This window comes from Zootoca vivipara, chromosome 5 (genome assembly GCF_963506605.1).
Source record: "Zootoca vivipara chromosome 5, rZooViv1.1, whole genome shotgun sequence".
NCBI classification, from domain to species: domain Eukaryota; kingdom Metazoa; phylum Chordata; class Lepidosauria; order Squamata; family Lacertidae; genus Zootoca; species Zootoca vivipara.
Genome location: NC_083280.1, coordinates 65,443,749 through 65,466,643, shown reverse-complemented (window position 1 = coordinate 65,466,643; position 22,895 = coordinate 65,443,749). Strand labels below are relative to the sequence as shown.

Sequence of the window (22,895 nt, the reverse complement as noted above, 5' to 3'; positions counted from 1 at the left end):
GATTATTTTGTGTGAACAAACATAGGGATTTCTTTCCAAGGTGCTTTTTTATATTTTAATTGTAGTTTTTGTAGTTGTTGTTATTATCATAGACATAGTCTAAAGGTGCTGATTTCTTGAAGGACAATTTCAGGATCACAAACTCACTGATAATTTTGCATAAACTCAATTATTTCTCCATACATGCGCTGTGGGGCATCAAGGCCCCAGATGAAATCCAGGTGTGCCCAGTCAGGAATAATCTTGTGGTAAAATAGGTTTGAGACCTGAGGCAACAACAGGGCACAATCCTTTGGGGTTGAAAGCCGGTCATTTCCACCATTCCAGAAAGCTGTTGGAACAGTCATTTGTTTAATATCATAGGAAGGTGCTGTTTCCTAAAAGAGAGGGAGAAATAACAGGTTAAAAAAATACTTTATAAGTTAAAGAGTAACGGTAAAGGGACCCCTGGCCATTAGGTCCAGTCGTGACGTACTCTGGGGTTGCGGCGCTCATCTCGCTTTATTGGCCAAGGGAGCCGGCGTACAGCTTCTAGGTCATGTGGCCAGCATGACTAAGCTGCTTCTGGTGAACCAGAAACGCCGTTTACCTTCCCGCCGGAGCGGTACCTATTTATCTACTTGCACTCTGACGTGCTTTCGAACTGTTAGGTTAGCAGGAGCAGGGACTGAGCAACGGGAGCTGACCCCGTCATGGGGGTTCGAACTGCTGACCTTCTGATCGGCAAGCACTAGGCTCTGTGGTTTACACCACAGCGCCACCCGCGTCCCGTTGGATTTACTTTAGGATGTGCCAAAATATCTATTAGAAAAGATACATATTTTATAGATTAAGTACAGTAGCACCTGGTGGACTTAAGGAGGACTTAAATGGATATCTGTTATGTAAAAAATTGAAGATGTACTTTTGTTGGAAATTATGCCACATTAATATATGTTTCTGTGGAATATTGGTTATTGCCGTCACTGTATTTGCACTATGCAGCAATGTAGCTTCATTTTCTGGTGAATGGAGTCCATTGGGCCAGGCCAGCCCTTGCCCCCAGAGCCAAGTGGGGCCACGCTGTGCCTCCTGCTGCCTGTCTGCACAATGGGGAGCATGGCCAGCCAACATGGCTGTTGTTAGGCAAATCCCTGTAAGACCCACAGAGAGGAATGCCAGACTGGGCCACACTGGGGTTGCCCCTTGCCTGCCTGCTTCCATCTGTACCTGCTCACTGTCTGAGTGAGGAGCAAACATGTGCTGGCTGGGCAGCCATCCAGCGAGGTGGCCAGGGACACGGCAGTCTTGGGCCAGATTCCAGGGCCCAGAAACAGGGCAGGAATCCTGCATAGGGGTGCCTGGTTTGTGCCACTTCAAAATTGTGTGCCCGGGGCCATGGTCTCACTGCCCCCTCATGCTGTGCCCCTGACACAGTGTGGGGAATTTCTATGAAATGGAGCTAGAAACTATTGTCATCAGATCAACAGTGCAATATTGTGGGTAAAATAATAGCAGGTTATTTCACTTAAGTTCACTCATGATCCCCACGGTGTAGAAATTTAAATTGGTAAGTTTCTCATTATATTTACTTACTTACTTACTTACTTACTTACTTACTTACTTACTTACTTACTTACATATGTGTCTATTTTTGAGATATGGTTCTAATGTTATATGCATTGCTTTAACAGATGATACGGTAGCATTTTTTTGCAAACCTGTACCAACTGAAGATTTTGATTTTTGACCACGACACAAGCAAAGGTGATTTTTGGATCCAGTTTGAAGTGATTGGTTTATTTGGATATTAGCTACAATTTTAAACAAAACTGAGAGGCTGAACTTATGCCTACAGAATACTGCATTGCAAAATAGTCCACTGAAGAAGCATAAAATGCCTAAATGTGTTTGGTATTTCAGTTATCCAGAAAGTTTCATTAAAAAACATTAAAAATATCTTATATAGACACATCAGCTATCTAATTAATATAATTAAAGAAGTATAAGGACATCTCATGCACTGTACACAATTTTTCTTTTTATTCAGTTTATTGTATAATTGTGGATATATTATTTTCCTAAATAGACAGTTTATGTATTTACATATTAGATTTTGTTAACATATCCATGGGCATAACAGCCATTAGAAGACATCAGAAGGCAGCCCTGTATTGGGAATTTTTTAATGATTGATGTTTTATTATGCTTTTATATATGATGTAACCCAGCCAGAGTGGCTGGGAAAACTGCCAGAAGGGTGGGGTATAAATTATTATCACTATCATCATTATCATTACATTTTGTGTATATAAAGCCTGGTTATAAACATCATTTAAGATCTTTATAGATAAGACCTTTAACTATTTTGTTTCATATTGGAGCTACATTTTATCCACCTTTGCCATCAGTAGCTATTGCCATACCTTACTGATGTCTACCATCATATAAACAGAGGAGGGAGGGAGGGGAGGAGGGAGGGAGGGGAGGCGAAAGAGAGGGAGAGAGGGATGCAATTAGTGAAAAATTATTACCTGGTTGTGGTGAGCCATGTTTTCTTCCTTGCTACCCCAGTCAAAGCCTTTGAACTTCCCACTCCTCATATTCTGAAAAAAGAAGTGTATCATATTTTGAAAAAACTAAATGGGGAAATTATTATTATTATTATTATTATTATTATTATTATTATTATTATTGCTGTTTATTATTAATCAATAAATACCTGAGGGCCATAGTCTAGTTTACTATATAAAAACACAAAAGCACATAACATAATAACAAAACAATACGCACAGACACAACAGACACGGCTGGTTGCGAGGAATGTACAAGACAAGAAAAAGTTCTTACCATCTGCTTTTGATTCAATATTTACAGAGAGAGGCTTGGAACACAGCCTCTTGGGATAATGGCATTGTCCCAAATGACTCTCCACCTCCCTTTTCTCCCACTTCCTCACCCGTCATTGCCATCATCTCCCTACGGGTGCCACTGAGGGCCCTCTGTTTCCAAGCTCTTTGCTCTACTACCTTCAAGGCTCGCTGGGTTCTGGAAGAGAGGGGGGTCTGGAATGCTTTCTAAAGACATTGTGTCCATCAGCTGTACTCTCTGGGGCTTCCTATTCCCCTTCCCATCATTTCCCAGCTTTCCCCCACATCTGCCTCTGAGCTGTGACCTCCCTCAAACCTCTGCTGTAATTCTGAACTGTCTTCCTCTTCTCTGGAAGGGTCAGGCTGGGGAGGAGGTCTCCACCATTCCTCCTCTGTCTAAACCCTTACAACCGGTTTAAAGGGACATAGGTTGTTTAATTAGCCAAAGGCCAGGGAGAAGAGGCATGTTTTCGCTCAGTGCCTAAAGATATATAATGAAGGGGCCAGGTGAGCCTCCCTGGGGAATGCATTCCCAAATGGGAAGCTACTGTAAAAATGGCCAGTTCATATGTGGCCATCCTCCAAATCTTATGGAGACTTAAGTAAGTCAAAATATATACCAGGGACCAGGAACTTCCACGCCACAAGACAATCTTACTCTGCCAGGGGATCCAGTTTGGCCCAAACGCTTCTCCCAAAGCCTCCCACCTACTATCCAGCTGTGAGCGCCGCTGAAGCCAGCTGATGGAGTGTGTGTGTGTGAAAATCCTACTCCGTTTGCCAGAATTCCATGCAAATCCCTTCCCAATTCAGAAAGGAGTTTCTCTTAAAATACTTGTTAAAACAGATCAGCAAGAGGTCTGCAGCAGACTCTCCAGCAAAAATAAAGGGGAGGGGTTAGTTTAGCAGCACCTTGCAACACGCTTTGAAATCCTCCATTGCTACTACATCAGGTTATTGAAAGGTAGGCGGTCCCACCCTGCTATTAAATGTGAGCTATGAAACTGATCTTGATAAGAAACTCCTGTGGTGTAAAACCCTGTTTTGTTTTCACAGGGTCATGTAGAAATTACCAGCAACTACGTTCAAGACCAGGTGCTCCCAGATCACGGCACTTCTTTGCCAGCCTTATGCTACCGACACACAGCCTTCACTAGCCTGGAGCCCCCCAGATGTTAACAGAATTGAGGATTTAGGTGCTACCTGATGCCAGTGAAGCATGTTCCGGATAGAAACCCCAGCTGGGCTGTGTGATAAATATACATTGATTCGAGTCTGAAAGAAAGAGCAAAGTGAACAGAACGAGTGTGCTGGATATCATGCAGGAATCAGTGTTTAAGTAGCAATTACATGTCAGTTTTGGAAATCAACTTGACACTTCAAACTAGCTGCCAATGCCAATATTGTGTAAGAGGAAAATTCGCTTACAGCAAGGCATTGCCCCACTACATAAATACATTTTTACTGCAATCCTGTGCACATTTACTAAGAAGGAAATTGCACTGTGTTCAACCAGGCTACACCCAGGTAACTATGCACAGAGTTACAGCCTGAATTATAATACTTTTCACTGTATAGTACAACCAGGGCAATTGCAGACATATCAAATAACATCCATTTGTGCAGTGGGCCATGGCATTGTGTACATTCCTCCTGTATGACATGAATTCACTCCATCCTGCTTTGGTGCCATGTCCAGTTGTGGGTCATAATATAGGGTGGGTCATAAAAAACTTTTTTTGGAAAAATGTTTCCTCCCTTGATCTTATATCAGGCGTATGGTATAAACATAGTCAAATTTCAAATTTGGGACAAATCGGTTAATATTTAGACCCTGCTCCTACAGATTGAAATTTTGCCTCACTACGAGTGATGAAAACATAGGAATTTGACTCATTTATTCTCAGTATGTTAAATTGTGAACTAATAAACATAAATTTTAGGTTTTATTTAGAGCAATAATAGTTGCATACTATTATTTTCTGCAATATTTATTTATTTAAGATAAAACATGTTGATAATTTACATGAAAAACCAATGGTTTTGAACAAATTATATGGAACAATTAAGCAAACGGTGTACTAAACAAGTAAACATGAACATTAAACAATAAAACACCACTCATATTATGTGTTGTGTCAAAACATCACATTATACTTAATCACTTAGGTATAAATTGTACTAAATGCTTACATTTTGTGTAATTAATAAAAATATGTCTTATGCAATATTATACATTGTACATGTACACCATATTATATCATGCTAAAAATATGCTTTTATGCCTTACACTAAATGTCTATTTTGGTGCAAAGTCCTTATTTGTCTCTTGTTTTGGGAATTTAGAGTGATTGTTCATTGTTGTTTTGATGGTAGCATCACGTCTTTTCTCTCCAATAACTATCCTAGATGCTCTAGTAACCTCCTTCACTGCACGTTCAACCATTTGAGAATGGCACTTGAATTTTGGAATTGTTAATGGCGTGGTCACAATATTTAACAGTTCATTGTTTGTCATGTTCCTGATTATTGGTGGCTCATATATGTCTCTGTTTCCGACCATTTTATCATTTGTTCCATACAGCCGGCAGATACGACAGGCATCTGCTATGGCTGCATGGGCCAATTCTGAACAGCTGTAAGTCACTGCTGAATTCTCCAGAGATGAGTGCAGATGTAACTTGCCACAAATACTTTTTGTCAGTAGATAGATTTTTTCCAAACTACTTATGGCATTTCTGGGATCGAATCTGAACATGCAAAGCATTTGTATTCAACAACTGGCAAATCGGTGACACTGGGCAGTAATTTCCCAATATGCCCTGAAAAGGTGTTAGCCTCAGATGTGGGTCGATCTAGTTCAATGATGAGATGTTGTAGAGGCAGTTCATTAGCAGGAAGGAGGCAAATATTCCATTGCAATGGCCGGCCAATGTCTATTTCAATAAGATGGTTAATTCCTCCCGGGGCACCTATGTTTGTGTTTGTCCCATCAAAGCAACTGCTGCAAGTAGACTCACACTAGGTATTTTTCTCTGAGAAATGAGATGAGATAGAATTTGCAATAGATTTCACCTTGCTATCAACCGGTGTAACATGACCACCAATGTAATTTCCATCAGGCAATGAAACAATTGAAATATGCTCCTCTGTTAAATTTTATTAATTAAACAAAATGTAAGCATTTAGTACAATTTATACCTAAGTAATTAAGTATAATGTGATGTTTTGACGCAACACATAATATGAGTGGTGTTTTGTTTATTGTTTATGTTTACTTGCTTAGTACACCGTTTGCTTAATTGTTCCATATAATTTGTTCAAAACCATTGGTTTTTCATGTAAATTATCAACATGTTTTATCTTAAATAAATAAATATTGCAGAAAATAATAGTATGCAACTATTATTGCTCTACATAAAACCTAAAATATATGTTTATTAGTTCACAATTTAACATACTGAGAATAAATGAGTCAAATTCCTATGTTTTCATCACTCGTAGTGAGGCAAAATTTCAATCTGTAGGAGCAGGGTCTAAATATTAACCGATTTGTCCCAAATTTGAAATTTGGCTATGTTTATACCATACGCCTGATATAAGATCAAGGGAGGAAACATTTTCAAAAAAAAGTTTTTTATGACCCACCCTAATGGTTAAGGGCCACTCCTGGACTCTTATCAGGAACTATGAACTGAAACTCAGGAATGCTCTTAGCTATGGTCCTATTGCATCATGGTGGCAAGGAAGACACAGTCTTCTTGTGACCCATAAGGCATTACCTGCATTCTGTTTTGGGGAAGTGAACCCCTGTATGGGAAATTGCGCAAGGGCCCCCAAGCACCTTAACCAGGCCTTGGTGCACACCATGACTTCTCACTTCTTCACCTGTTTCTTGGGCTGATGTGCACCATCTTTCAATGCATACAGGTATTAAGTTCCAGTTTACAAGTATCTGTACATAAAGCCATATTGGTTTATTTTGTTCTTATTTTTGCTCTAATTTCTATTGTGTATTTAATATTTGTATTTGGTTTGTATCAAGGAATGTGGCAGCTGTGCCCTCTTAAGCTTCCTGCTTTAATGCTACCAGACAAGAATTTTACAACAACAATAGCTCTGCCCATTTGGACACCTCTGAAGATATTTCACCCCATTCTGCAAGTCTTTGTTAAATTTGTGGTGACAATTTCAACCTTCACCATCTTGGACATCTCTGAAGATATCATTGCCCAACATAGCTGCCAAGTTCTCCCTTTTTTAAAGGGAAATTCCCTTATGCTGAATAGGCTTCCTCGCGAGAAAAGGGAAAACTTGGCAGCTATGTTGCCCAATATGCAGGACAGCTCCAACCAGTCAGGTTGCCTCTCAATATATCATCGCCAAACTTTGTACGAGGACTCCTGAGGTGGACATATTAGTCTTCAACTATGTTTGCATGCAGGGCACCATTTTGAATCGAGATGGTAAACCAATTAAACTCAAATTAAACACTTAAACTTAAGTGGCAGTCCTGGGTTGGTTTTTGTATGTACGCACAGCCCAAAATATCACAAATTACACTATCCACTAGTGCTCAATGAAGTAGTCATCTGGGATCCACCTCAAGCTCTTTTTCTCCAAGGGTAATTAAGATATGGATGTTATAAGCAGCAACCATTTCAAAGAAGCCTCCACATACGTAATTTTTTTTACATCACACTCTTTACCTCCTATTATGTAGTTAGAAATCTTACCAGATTAATGTTTTTCACATTAAAGCCCATCCCTAGGAAGAACATACTGCCACAAACATGATCAAGTAAGAAACGATTACACAGGTTAGTAGCAAACCATTTTGTGAGTTTGCCTTGAGCACCAAACTGCTTGGTTCCAAGTATTCCCTGCCAAAACAAAAACATTAGTACACAGGTCATTTTGTTAGTCAAGACTGTTTCCCTAGAGATACTTCCAGCAATATTACGTAGCAAGAAAATATCACAAACAGTATTATGAGAATCTTCTACTCAGATTGTTAGGCTAGAATGCCCATTCAACAATCTATGGCCATAATAATAACAACAATAATTCAAATCCCACATACATAGTCAAGCAAAAGGACCTTCTGCACTATAGAAGAAGAAGAAGAAGAAGAAGAAGAAGAAGAAGAAGAAGAAGAAGAAGAAGAAGAAGAAGAAGAAGAAGAAGAAGAAGAAGAAGAAGAGTAGTTTGGATTTGATATCCCGCTTTATCACTACCCAAAGGAGTCTCAAAGTAGCTAACATTCTCCTTTCCCTTCCTCCCCCACAACAAACACTTTGTGAGGTGAGTGGGGCTGAGAGACTTCAGAGAAGTGTGACTAGCCCAAGGTCACCCAGCAGCTGCATGTGGAGGAGTGGAGACACGAACCCGGTTCCCCAGATTACGAGTCTACCCCTCTTAACCACTACACCACACACACAGCCATTGAAGAGACAGGATGACACAATTAAAGTGCATCTTGAGATGTATGCAATGTGCAACTGGCGCCCTTACAACGTGGTTTGGGAACAGGCCAGATAGTAGTGGTTCCCACAACATGAACATCATTTCAGTAGGAGCCCAAATATGCAAAAGACTTGCAGTTATGCAAACATAGCCACAAATAGCTAATAATTGTGCTGTGCTTGAAATCACTTAATTTAGGGTTGCCATATGCCTGGACAAAGCTCAACAACTTGAAATATGGCAATCCTACTTAATTCCCTAGTAATTTTGGCAAAGGACTCCTTCTCTATTGTCTACATGGTAACATATGGGAGAATGATTTTACTGCCTTGTCTTCTGACTTCTCCAGGTTGAGAATACCATGAGTGGCTGTTCCCACAATCTGAAAAGGGCACTTCAATCTGCTTTTGTCTAGGGTAGAAGTAGTGCAGCATAGCAGCTGTGAATCATAAAGCCCCCAAAGTGGTCAAATACCCCCCTAGCCACTGTCAGTATGGGGTGTTAGACAATCTACAATCTCTCATTCTCAATCCTCCCACCAACCACATTCTAATTGTCAGGGTTGTGCTAGACAAGCAGGGGTGGTGGCAAGCCCCCCTAGGCAAAGCGGCAACCACGGAAGAGTCTGGGGAAATGGAGGAATTCATACCTGGAGAAGACTGGTGGCGGCACTCCTCAGAAGAGGAAGAATCAGATAGGGAAGAGGGAAGACCAGAACAGGAGGAGGAAGGAGTTGAGCCAGAATCAGGCCCTTGTGAGGAGAGGAGAGGAGCCAGCGAACTCCCTCCCCTCCTCCCTTCACTGCTGTAGAGCGTAGAGCAGGCAGCCCCAAACTTCGGCCCTCCAGATGTTTTGGACTACAATTCCCATCTTCCCCAACCACTGGTCCTGTTAGCTAGGGATCATGGGAGTTGTAGGCAAAAACATCTGGAGGGCCGCAGTTTGGGGATGCCTGGCGTAGAGCGAAGAAACGTAGGGAACAATTGGAGGCAGCTGCAGCTCGTAAGAGGCGTGCATGGTGATGAGCCGGCTTTTAATGTTTAATAAATCATTGTATTTTAATATTTCTGTTGGAAGCCACCCAGAGTGGCTGGGGAAACCCAGCCAAATGGGCGGGGTATAAATAATATATTATTATTATTATTATTATTATTACTACTACTACTACTACTACTACAACTACTACTACTACTTAAGGAAGGCCGGCTGCTCCCTTCGCCAGCACTTGCAACTGGTGTGCTGAAGCGTGTGGTTGTCTTTGCTCGTCCAGTTTCTGATTCCAGTGTTTCTGACTTCGGCTTCTCCTGACCCCCGGTACTGATACCTGACCTCGGCTGGTTCCTGACTTGGACTGCTCCTGACTTTGGCTTCTCCTGACCTGGACTGTGGACCTAGGCTCCCACTGCATCCGACTGCTGCCTTCAGCGCGCCAACCTGTTGGCGCCCTAACACTAACCTGGGAATAAAACTGATCATGTTACAATGTTGTTGTATGAATTACTGAGCTAAAAGTGGGTGAGGGGGACATTTGGCCAACACAGAAGCCCCCAAAAGCCTCCAACATGATCAGCAAATGTTTCTGAGTCCAGAAAATGTGCCTGTAACTGCCCACCACACTGTGATCATCCCAAGTTATTTCTCAGTACTGTAGATTGGTTTGGCTCTCTTATCTTATAGTCATACATTGTTTCAATAAATCAATACTGTAATAAATACACACTCCTATAACTGTTCAGCATTACTGCTTTAAAGACAGCTGAGTTACGCACAGTTGTAATCTGCCATCATACTATCAAGATCTTCGTGGAACTTCAGTTTCCCCCATCAGTGGGAACTGTGTAAGTTTGTACCAAGGCCTTTCATTTGGGCACTTGAGGATTGCTCTCACACCAGGACCTCTCCCCCCCCCTCCCTGCCCACAGCAGGTGTTTTGTGCTGGCACCCATGATTCTCACAGCAAGGTAAAAAAAATGGGGACCCCAGTTTTTACAGATCAGCTTAGACTGAGCAACACCCTGATACCAAATTTCAGCATCTGCCAGCTAGAACAGTTTAGGTGTCTATGAGAATGACAAATGGCCTCAGGTCAAATGATGGGTACATTCCCAAGTTCTTAGCTACAGCCAGAGATATTTGCACCCTCTATTTTAAACAAATATTTGGTCCAAAATGCATACTTTGATCAAATATTCAGGAAGCTGAAGTAACACAGTTGATGATGGGCTGCCACAATAAAGCATGTTGACCACTGGTGCTAATCCAAAGAACATTTTTATCTTCTGGGCGAGCTGTGGCATGGTTGAAAATGCAATGATTGCTAAGAAACAAGATGGGAAATAGAAATAGAAGATAAATGAATATATCAAGCACTACTGCCTTGATCACAATACAAGAAAAATAACCTTAGCCTACTTTTCTCATAACACAAAGGCAATAAAGTACAGTCAAACCTCGGGTCCCAAACAGCTCCATTTTGGAACGTTTCGGCTCCCGAATGCCAAAAACCCAGAAGTAAATGCTCCAGGTTTTAAACATTTTTTTGGAAGCCAAATGTCAGACACGGCTTCCACTTGAGTGCAGGAAGCTCCTGCAACCAATCAGAAGTTGTGTCTCGGTTGTCAAATGTTTCAGAAGCTGAATGGATTACATTTGACAACTGAGGTTTGACTATATACATTATTGTAAGGCCTGTGAGGAATGGCTTATGGTCACATACTTCAAGTCAAAAGAAATATTGGAAAGTCCACTTTCATATCCCCTCCTCTTGGCAGCCTTAAAAAAGTAGTTCCAGGATTGTTAAGCTACAGCTTCCCAGGGGCGTAGCCAGGATGAAAATCAGGGGGGGCAAGGGGCGGGGCCAAGGGGAGGGGAGGGGCCACAGCGGGGCAAGGAAAGCTCCCTTCTTCCTTGCCAGCTTTCCCTCCTCCCCCTCCGCGATCGGCAGGGGCCAGGGGGAGCCAGGATCAGCCCGAAATCGGGCTGCTCCGACTCCCTCCTCCCCCTCCGCGATCGGCAGGGGCCAGGGGGAGCCAGGATCAGCGCGAAATCGGGCTGCTCTGACTCCCTCCTCCCCCTCCGCGATCGGCAGGGGCCAGGGGGAACCAGGATCAGCGCGAAATCGGGCTGCTCCGACTCCCTCCTCCCCCTCCGCGACCGGCAGGGGCCAGGGGGAGCCAGGATCAGCCCGAAATCGGGCTGCTCCGATCCCCTCCTCCCCCTCTGCAATCGCCGGGGCAGGTGGAGGGAAAGCCCCAGAGCCGCGCAAAGCGGTTGCCTGGCTTTTCCTCCGCCCGCCCCACAGCCAGGGAGAAGGGAGACAGCACCGGGCGGGCAGCGGGGCAGGCTGGCCAGCGGCCCTGCTTATAGGGGGGCAATTGCCCCCTCCTGCCCCTCCTGCCTACGCCCATGCAGCTTCCTTTTACATCCAGGCTCAGAAACTTCTGTTTAAATTCCAACTACAAACCAGGTTTGATCCTGGCTTGAAATCCAGGATTTTATTCAAATCAAACAAGAGTTTGTCAGCTGAGATGAACTGAAGCAACACAAAGTACATGAAACAAAGGGTGTGAGGGGAGTATTATATTCCATACACTGCTTTCTCTAAGTCCATAGCAGCTTTGAAACATTTCTTTTATGGGAAATGTTACTAAGGGGGAAATGCAGGAAACCTAACCACTGTACTATGACCAAAATCTCCCTTGAAATTAATACACAACACCAACTGTACAAATAAACATGTTGCTATTAGAATTGGCAACATGTGTTTCAGAAGCTTCCTAACCTACCCGTTGTGGTGCCCTGGGAATGACCAACATAAAATATTTTCTCTTGTCCAGTTTTTCTCAGGATAAAATTTATTGAAGCTGGAAGGTCATATTTAGCCATTTCATCAAAACTGCAAAGAAAAGGAATAACAGGCTGTCTTTTACAAACTTGCAAACAGACTTCTCCAGCCAATGCAATACAATATCTGGAAGACCAGAGATCACCTCCTCCATGGACTACTAATTCTCTGAACATTTGTGGACAAAAATCTGATTTAAATTGAGCCATGACTCAACTTCTTTAGATATTTCCACTGGCACTGTTCACTAGCAGTCAATGAAATGCTATGAGCTGTTCACTGAAAACTTAAAAAGTCCACCACATAGTTCACAATGGCCAATGCAGTGGCGGAGCTTCATGCTCCGGCATTGGGGGCGGGGGCAGGGCTGGTGCCCGTGCCTCCCGGGAGCACGGCGCGCATTCCAGGGGTGTGGCACACCTCCCAGAGGGGCGTGACATGTGTTCCGGGGCAGGGCACGCATTTTGGGGGTGGGGTGTGCGCCCGTGATGGTGCCCCTTGGAGCCCGCCGCTCAGGGCGGCCTGCCCCCACTGCCCCTATCTTCCTACGCCCCTGGGCCACTGGGGTTCCTGCAGTGTGACAGTTTTAACAGGCAAGCTGTCCCTAAGTGTCAAATATCAGCGCCTGGAGAGCCAAATAAGTCATGACTGTAGAACATATTTGCACAGAATAGGAATTGCCAGTAGAGTGCCTATAAACCTGTTGGGTGGTATAAAAATAAAACAGACAGATTAGAAGGGGGAGGAGAATGCTTTTGTTGCTGATACTAGTGTGACTCTAATACTGGAAGCCAAAGGAGAAACAAAAAGCTTTTTAAAAACATAAGTTTCAGGAGGCTGTGCCTCGCCTCCCTACACCAGTGTTTCTCAACCAGTGTGCCTCCAGATGTTTTGGGACTACAACTCCCATCATCCCTAGCTAGCAAGACCAGTGGTCAGGAATGATGGGAGTTGTAGTCCCAAAACATCTGGAGGCACACTGGTTGAGAAACACTGCCCTACACATTTGAGGAGCTTCAAATTCTGGCCAAGTAAGTTTCCTCAGAATCAGCAGGACCCACACTTGGTCCCAGGGGCACCGACTTGGGCCCCATATTATGGGTGCCCAGCGGCGTGTGAGGGTGGAGTAATGAGATAGGCTAATAATCTGCATACTATCCCTTGCTTTATCCAGTAGGGCCAATTGCAGTCGTTAACAGTCATCAACTGGCTCACCACACCCATTTAGTTACAGGTAGGTAGCCGTGTTGGTAGTCGAAACAAAATATATATATATCCTGCCAGCAGTACCTTAGAGACCAACTAAGTTTGTCATTGGTATGAGCTTTCGTGTGCATGCACACTTCTTAGATATCCATTTAGTCAATCTTATCATCTTCCAGTCTTTATCAGAACATCTAATTCCCCACATGAACAACGCGTGCTTTTTGTTTAAAGAAACAACTACCAATTATATTTATTTGGAAATATATTTCTCTACCTCCAGATTATCAGGGTGCTGTTCAATGTTGAAACAGAAGAGGAAGAGCATGGCAGTTTCCCAAAAGGAAAACTAGGAACCAGAAACACATAATTAAGTTTAGAAAGCTCATTCTACCTGAATCGCCAGAATTCTTCTTGATCCACAGTATAGTTGATGTGTTTGATGGACCAGGTGTTCCCTCTACTGTTTCCTAGCCAAACATCATAGCCAGCATCAGCCAATATGAAGCCCAGGCTGTTGTTCTCCAGAGACATCACCCAGTTACTGCTAGTGCCAAACATGCCATGTTGCAGAAACACTGCGGGCTTTGGATCTGAAATGGAAATCTTTTAAGTATAGTTATAAGAGTTTCTTTCCAACATGACAGTGATCCATCAGAACCTTGAATGGCAGTTGTTGTCATTCCATATTTCAAGTAGCAGCCAGTGAAGTGGTGCAGGTGGGGCAATGTTACTCTCGTGGCTTCCTGACAAACTGGGTTGCTGGTGCTTACAGAGAGCAAGAAGAGAAGGGAGAAGTGCATTTTGGTGGAGCCAATCCAATTCCCTCACCTCTACGTGCAACACCATGTCAAGCTCCCCCAACCTTATACCTCCTCTCATCCTCTCAATAAGCTCCAGTGAACCAATGTGGGGGAAATCAGGAGAGCATTGCCACCACTCCACAAATGCCACTTCACTGGAAGCTACTGATATCACCTACTATAAACTTGGGGCACAAAGCATGCATGGGCAGCAATTTTATGTGCCTGGAATAAATCACTCCTGAATGCAATATGTAAAGCAAGTCTCCTTCCCCCCCAAAAAAGCCCACCCACTTATTTGTAACAGGCAATATTGAACCATCCCACTCCCCTGCTGCAGAAGCACCATATGTCTTTTTAATTATATTTAACTTCAATTTAAATTTATAATTTTTAAACAAATGTGTCATTCCACAAACAGCCCTGTGTTCTCTGATGCCTATAACCATGTTCCATCAATGTTGCGTATGTAATAAAACTATATTGATTTATTGAAACAGACTGATTGAAAAGTAGTGGTTTTCTTGTCTGTTTTGCTCTTTCAGACATGGGTTGTCAGTTTGTCCATGAATGTTAAATCTCAGAGTGGTGAGATCCAGATCTCAAATAACAATCATAATAATAGTACACATTACCAAACAAACAGCCTATGTTCTTTTGCACTAAATCAAACTTTAGCAAAGCAAGAATTCATCATTTAATAATAATAATAATAAATACCCAAAATATTGAACATTTGTATATATACGTACACACAATATATACCTCAAAGCACACACTCACCCTTGTTTGACTGATTTCTTTTGCCATGAGGGATTCTGTTAATACTCAGAATATAACCATCGTCTGTTACCACTTCATATTCCTCACTGGGATATCCTTTGAAAGAAATAATTTCGCTCTGCAGGGTGGAGGGGGTGTAGTTGGACAGGTTAACAAGCAACTTTAAGATGTCTACAGAACACTGCTTTTTTCTAGAAAAATAGGTGCTGGTACTCACCATGAAGTTGTTATAGTAAGTCCCATACTTTTAAACAAACAAACAAAAACAAACAGAGGCACTGGTACTGTGTATCCTTGAGTACCCCCAGGGGAAAAAGCACTGCTAAACACTTATTTTCTACATAATACAAGTGGTAACTGGAGTGTGCAGAAGGGTGATAAGCCAGATAAGGTAGTAAGACCGTCTCACACAATCACTCATTTGTCAGTTCCAAAGAAGTCCAAGAACTGATTACCTGCCTCCCTCTGCTGAAATTAGAAACTAAGGGAGCCTTTTGTTGCAGAATGTCCTCCCAGCCAATTGCTGCTGTTGCTGCTGTTCTATATTTTTATGGCTGTTGTTCCCAAACTCCTCCCTTCTCTCCCACCCTTGGACCACTTGCTGAGGGACTTGATGGACCACTGAATGATTTTTGTTCTTGCTGTTGAACAATTATAATGCACTGTGCAGGATGCTAGGGTTGCTACTGCAGAGCACCTAAATATTTTCTTGCCCTCTAAAACCCCAGCAGTCCATGGAAAATGAGCTTCAGGGATGTGGGGTACAGCACCATTAAGCAACACTAATTGTCAAAGATGCCATGAGGTAAGAAGATGAGAAAGGAAAAGGTAAATGGCTTACAGTATTCATAGTCGCTTCTGGATCTACATTTCTTCTTTTCCACAATATCCCTGAACTAATAAGCACTTGGACCAAGCCTGCCCCCATTATGACGAGCCATATCATTGATTTGCGTGGAAGCAAATCCATCTTTCGGCCCAGATATACAAGACTGCTCCTCAACAAAGCTACATTAAAGCAGCCATCAAGAAGATGTACTTAGGTTCCACGGAATGAAATGACAAACAGCATGACTTTATATAGTTTGACATTATTTGCCAAGAGCAAAGAACACCTACTTGGAATGGCAAGTCATCTCTAATTGATATAATTTGTTTGGTCTTGCTTAACATCCAGGAAAATTCTCTGATGTAATTTCCACTGAGTTCCATGTGGCGTTCTTCCAGGCAAGTGGGCACAGATAGGACTGCAGTCTCAGTTTAGCAAAAGGTTTGTCAAAGTGTAAACGCTAGCTTAGTGTTCCATTTAAAAGTATAAACCATCCATCAGCAGGTAGGTGGTTCAAATCCAGTGCTATTTTTCTAGGAAAATAGATGCTGGAGTTTCCCACGAACACCTCCATTGTTCTCTAATAACGGCAATGACACCTACCTGAGAGGAGCTGGAGCACAGTTCCTGTGAGTTCCTGCTGGAGGGGGAGCCAAATCTCATTTCTTTGGGTGGTTTCAGGCACATTATTTTTCTTCTAACTGAAGTCATATGGAGTTCATACTGGCCAAACATACTGGCATGATGAAAAAATACACTTTGAATATTCCTGATTGGTTAACATCCACAATGGACTTTCTGCATGACAAATGCAAACATACGAAGGCAGCCAAGTGGGAGGAGCGGGGATGGCAGACCAGAGCGGCAAAGCTCTCACTTTTCTTTGCTGGCCAGGGTTAAAAGCCAGCTGACGTGTGGATCCAGAATTAGCCTCCACAGTCACTTACAGGCTCGTTGTGAAAACCGTGTTTATGTAAGACCACTTTACTTGGCTACAAGTGATTGCCAAAGAGGAAGAATACGACGCCCAGATCCAATTCAAGTTGAGGTTTAGGCCCAGTTTTGGCACAGAAGGGATTTCAAGGGATTTCAAGGGATTATCCAAAGCTGGTTGGAGACTATGTATATTAACCAGGAAAAGTGCACAATTTCCTCTTCATGGATGATGTGCACATTCTCTATGATGCCTTGTAAATCTGCACAACGTCCAGTTGTTATGCACATTAACTGCTCAACTTATATTGCCCATAACATGTGTAATTGTGTCGTGTGTGTGTGTGTGTTTTGATAATAATAATATAGCAATACCTTTATTTTCAATGTACAACCTATGTACAATGAAAATAACCAAGCCTCCCTCCCCCTTGCCACAAACACTCAATCTCATTGCACTCTGTGTGCTGAAAGTCAGTTGCACTATATTATTATCCGTTCAGCAGCCTAACAACCTACGGATAGAAACTGTTTTTTAGCCTGTTGGTACGACTGATTATACTTCTATAGCTCCTGCCCAAGGGTAGAAGATTAAAGAGGTCCTGGCCAGGGTATGAATCGCCCCTGAGAATTTTTCTCGCTCTCCTAAGGCATCAATCCATTGAGATGTCATCTAGCGGGCTCAGGGGACAGCCCATGATATCATGTTCTGTGTTCACCACCCTCCGTAAAGACTTTCTGTCTGTGGCTGTCAAGTCAACGTCTCACACTGTGATAAAATATGAGAGGACACTTTCTTTTGTGAACCGGTAGAACTTTCTGCAAAGTCCTAACTTACAAACTATTTTTCAACCTGTTTCCCCCTCTCTTCCCCCCCCCTCTTTTAGGAAACAGCACCTTCCTACGAAATTAAACAAATGACTGTTCCAACAGCTCTCTGGAATGGTGGAAATGACTGGCTTTCAACCCCAAAGAATATTGCCCGGTGGCTGCCTCAGGTCTCAAACTTAGTTTACCACAAGTTTATTCCTGACTGGCAACACACGGATTTCTTCTTGGGCCTTGATGCACCACAGCACTTGTATGAAGAGATAATTGAGCTTATGCAGAATTATGAGTGAGTTTGTGATCCTGAAATAGTCCTCCAAGAAACCATCCCCATCAGTCTATGATGATGATGACATCAACAACTACTACATTTTTTTTAAAAAAATCACCTTGGAAAGAAATCCCTATGTTTGTTCACACAAAATAATCCCTTTGTTATGCAGTGTGTGGTGGAGACAAGTTCTTTGCTAACATCTGTGGAATTGACAATATGAAAACATGCTTAGGATGGTATTGAACTAAGTTTTATGCAGAGTAGATCTCTTGAAATTAGTGAACTTGACTAAGTTGAATGCCACCCCCACGGCCCATCACAGAATTAGGAAGACCAGCTCTACATTCAAGTGTTCCAAAACAGTTTGGATTTGGATTTGGATTTGATATCCCACTTTTTCACTACCCAAAGCAGTCTCAAAGCAGCTAACAATCTCCTTTCCCCTCCTCCCCCACAACAGACACCCTGTGAGGTGGGTGGGGCTGAGACACTTCAAAGAAGTGTGAGTAGCCGAAGGTCACCCAGCAGCTGCATGTGGAGGAGCGGAGACGCGAACCCGGTTCCCCAGATTACGAGTCTACCGCTCTTAACCAGTACACCACAATCTGCATCCTGAAAGCAACCTGGTATGTCACACTTACTAAAAGACTGGCACCTTGAGACCAATCACAATTGGAAGTGATTTTCAATACCTGCATTGATGTCAGCCCCTAGTTGCTGGAATGCAAATTCTCAGCATGCATTAAACTACTGCCCTCAGTGGACCATAGCTCAGTAGTAGAGCACTTGCTTCACCCCAAGGAGGTTCCCTGTTCTGCCTGAAGTATCTCCAGGGAGGGGCAGGAAAGAGACACTTTGTGAATCCTGGAGAACTTCTGCCAGTAAGTGCAGAGCAGTGGGAGGAAGTAGATCAGATCAGCAGGCTGGGATGTTATCTCCTCCAACTTTCAATCACCTGATGTCACAATGATGTGAGGTGATCGTCACAATGATGTGAGGTGATCCATTTTTTAACTTTATGCACAATCAGCTGATTATGATGACTTGCAAAGCTCTGTGTGTAACAGTATGCAAGCCTTGGCCACCAGTTGATTGTGAGGTTTTCCAAAGAGTGCCATCGATCAGTTGCAAATCTCTTTGGTCCAGTGCTGTCTTTACTTACCCCACACTTGAGGTCATGTGTAACGGGGGGGGGTGAGTGTCGCTTTGTTGTTACAGCCCCACAGGCCTAATGGGGAACTGTACGTCTGAACACCTGCACAACTTAGGGCATTACTATATTAGAGTAATGGTCTCAAGATTGAAATGTGGTGAATCGGTCTATTTTTACTTATATTGCAGAACTAACTTCTGGGAAGCCACTTTTTGTAACTTCACAAATCTACATATTTGCATCTTGTACTCTGTTCAAATGATTGAAGCTGGTGGGGTTTTTCTTGCATTGACGAACTGAATAAAGATTATATTTAAAAAGTGCATTTTTCCAACTGCTGCACAGAGATGAAATTCACAGCTGGAAATGGGGACCATACAAGCAAGAATGCTTCATAATCCATGAATAAAATAACATTTAAAACCGGTTTGGTCTGTGGTTTGATATTTAAATCATTCTAACTACTTACCTTTTGAAAATCTTTCCTTAAATCTACTGTATACACACTTTTAAATCTCCATTGCAATTCATCTTCTGACCTAGTGAGTAAATCACACCATGCCAAAGGCTTCCCTGTAAGCTTAGTAGAATAGGAGGAGAGGTCCTCTTGTGGATTAGTAACTGTTAAGAAACAGGAAGCGAAGAGTAGGAATAAATGGATTCAAAATGATCTCTTCAAGGAGGCAGTGAAATGGTAAAGGCAATTCAATCCAAGCAAGTGTAAATTGATACACACTGGGGCGAATAAAATAAAATCTTTAAATTACATATATATGCTCAGTGGATCTGGAGTCAAAGAAGTGATCTCACATGCCATCTGGTGGAATCTAGTTAAATTACAGCTTGCAAATTTAATTTCTGAAATTGCGACCCCTGGTGGATAGAAAAAGAAATGATTGTTAAAAATTTGCTTAAATTTGTGTTTAGTGCTTATAATGGCAGGGCAAAAAGATGTAGTTACACCAGGGGAAAGAAGTCCATCAAGACAAGAGGAGGAGAAGGATGGAAAGGACTGGGAAGGCCTGATGACAGAAATAAGGAAAGAACTTAAACAGAGTGAGCACAACATTGAGGAAAAAATTGTTCTGATTTTACGAGCGATTTTGGGCTCCATGACTCGAGAAAAAAAATGTCTGAGGTACTGGAGACATTAGACAAAAAAATTGAAAATGCAGTAGGAGAATTAACAGGCAAAATAAAGGTTTTAACTGTGAAGTCCATGGTGATGGAGGACTCGATTAAGAAGACACAGAGTGAGGTGAAAGAGATGGGGAGATTGGATTTCCTCATTTTTCCATCTTTGTGCTAACAAGACTCTTGCTGCTGTTGTAGTGTACATGAACAAACTATTTGTTTTCCTTGGCAGGTCTTGTCCTGAAATCCCTAACAAAAATGCTTCTGGTTTTTTAACTAATGTCAATTTGAACATTTTTTTTCAATTCATTATATATCATCTCCCAAAATTTTTTGACTTCCCTACATTCCCACCACATATGATACAAAGTACATTCTTTTTCTTTACATTTCTAACATGTATTTGATCTGGTTTTATACATTTTTGCCATCTTAACTGGTGTCATATACCATGTGTACATAATTTTCATATAGTTTTCCTTCAAAAGAGAACAATCTGTAAATTTCAAATCTACTGTAATGGTGCTGGTTGCTTCCTCATGAGTAATCCTCTCCAAATTATGTGACTGGTTTTTACAGAGTTTTATTATATACATATGTACAAGACAGAGCAACAAAAAGCATGACTGTTCTATCTTGAATCAGAATCCGGAAGCACCACACTTCGGGACTTTCGCCAACAGAACACGCTAGGCGTTCTGAATCTCCTCCTCTCTGTGCACCTCTTTTTCCCCCTCCACTGTTGGGGTGATGGAACTGCCACTGGAACTGCCAAACTGGGGAGCCGGTGCTGTCTCCTCTGGCACCTCCCCCTCCTGCGTGCCCTGGTCCGACCCTCCAACACTTCTGTAACGAACCCAGGGACTTTGCCACCAATTAATATGCGGCAAACCCAGTCCCGGCGTTGTCACTAAACTTTCGGGGATCCTTCTTAATATGTGATGAAATGTCCTCCCTCTCTATTACTAAAACCACCACCACCCCACTTCTCCTGCTGCCTTAAAATTGAACTCCTGTTACTTGGGTTTCTTAGTAAAGAGAGTCTTCCAGCTTACATGGCCTGGTATCATGAGAAACTCTAGGCTGTTTGACGGAATAACCTCCTGCCTACAGTAAAGGGTCTCACTCAGTTTGATTCCCCACTGCAAAAGTTTGCCCTTTCCACTCTGGCAACTTTGTAGCACCCCAGGTTATCCTCCTAAGCCTCCTCAGTGTAACTCTAAGACACAAACCGTTGCCTCAATTCCCGAGGTAAGTTTTGTCCTCTATTGAGCCACCACTTCTGTGAGTTTATATACCCAGCTGGAATAATTAAGCACATCCACTAACATTTAAGAAAGCTTTATTTAGACTAGATGACTTTTAAAAGCGTAATGGTTTCATGTGTACAGGCTCTTAGATCATATTCTTAGTTTCAATTAACAATGGCTAGATAATATAATTCAATTAAACTCCTCAGAACACTTTAAGATCTCCTACACCTACCCACACTCTCCCTCGCTCCCACAACCCTCTCCACCGAATTAACTGACTCCCATTCCTTTTAAACTCCTGGCAGTCCCGCCCCTCAGGAATGGAATGCGTCATTTATCCAGGAGGTTGGGGTTTAACTCTCTGCACCCTGGAGTTCTTTTGCCCACCAGGCCAATCCGTCACATCTTCCCTCTGGGAACCTTCCCCTCTCAGCATCCTCAAGGCTCTGCACCGCTTCCTGAGGGTCAGTACCACCTTCTGCGGACTGCTCTGAAGCGCTGCCATCCCGGGTTCCTGCTGCATTCGAGAGCCCCTGTCCCCACTTCCTGGACTCTCCGCTGACCCCTGGTGGTCCCCTGACATCTACCTTCCACAATTTTTTCCAATCCTCAAATTGTATGTTATGTCCTATATCTTGCGCCCATTTAATCATAACTGATTTAACCTCTTCATCTTTCGTTTCCCATTCTAGCAGAATACTATATCCTTTCTTCAGTAGCTTCGCATCTTCTTCTATAACCTCTTTTTGGAATCTAGAAATTGTATAGCTAAACCCTTTTTTGTTGTCTTCCTTATAAATCTCATTTAGTTGTCTGTAATGCAACCAACTCTGAACGTGGTCTTTTATTTCATCATAATCTTTTAATTTCCATTTTTCTTCTTGATCTCCCAGTAAGTCTCTGTATGCAGGCCACTTCCCCTTTTTGCCAAGCGGTTTGAGTAACGAAGCTTCGATTGGTGATAGACACCAAGGTGTTTTTTGTTCTATTAGGTCTTTATACCTCTCCAATACTCTCATTAATGATCTCCTAATTATATGATTATAAAATCCTTTATGTACTTTCCCTTTCCCATACCATAAGTATGCATGCCATCCATATCTGTTGTCATGACCGTCCAAATCTAATGTTTCTTCCTTTTCCGGTTTTATCCAGTCCCTAATCCAAACCAAACAGGTAGCCTCATAGTACAATTTGAAGTCTGGGAGGGCAAAGCCTCCTCTTTCTTTTGCGTCTGTAAGGATAAATGTTAAATCGGTAAAGACTTAAGGCAAAGAAATTTCAAAGTTCAGGAAGAATTGACTATATATGGACCTCCAAGGAGTCAACCCAAGGAGTGAATAAAATTGAGATTCTCCCAAGAATGTTATCAGATCATAATTCAATATACATGGAGTTGAAAGGGAAGGACCAATCCTCCTTCAGATGGAGAATGAATGAAAGTTTATTTGACGATCAAAAAGTTGTAGAAAAAGCAAAAGAGACTATAATAGACTATTTTAAATGGAATTTAAACAAAGGAACTGGAATTGTCATGGTAAAG

The 22,895-nt window shown here is 42.4% G+C and overlaps 1 protein-coding gene across 1 annotated transcript; it reads right to left on the bottom strand.

Annotated features, from left to right (window-relative positions):
* Positions 1 to 16,022, bottom strand: LOC118096232 (putative lysosomal acid lipase/cholesteryl ester hydrolase). Its single transcript, XM_035137769.2, has 9 exons — positions 15,790 to 16,022; positions 14,949 to 15,066; positions 13,757 to 13,955; positions 12,101 to 12,210; positions 10,493 to 10,632; positions 7,586 to 7,732; positions 4,053 to 4,124; positions 2,514 to 2,585; positions 1 to 377 (listed from the first exon to the last, which is right to left on the bottom strand). Exons 1-9 carry the CDS (start codon positions 15,916 to 15,918, stop codon positions 144 to 146), a joined length of 1,221 nt encoding a protein of 406 aa, XP_034993660.1. The 5' UTR covers positions 15,919 to 16,022; the 3' UTR covers positions 1 to 143.
* Between the last annotated feature and the right edge of the window lie 6,873 nt (positions 16,023 to 22,895).

Bases quoted from the DNA above. Each gene is read 5' to 3' on its own strand.
- LOC118096232 (XM_035137769.2), bottom strand. From the start codon at position 15,918: ATGGATTTGCTTCCACGCAAATCAATGATATGGCTCGTCATAATGGGG. The intron at 7,733-10,492 runs GTATGCATTTTG...TTGTTTTGGCAG, and splicing joins TTCCTGAATATTTGATCAAA to GGAATACTTGGAACCAAGCA. The intron at 378-2,513 runs GTAATAATTTTT...CCTCTCTTTTAG, and splicing joins ACATGGCTCACCACAACCAG to GAAACAGCACCTTCCTATGA.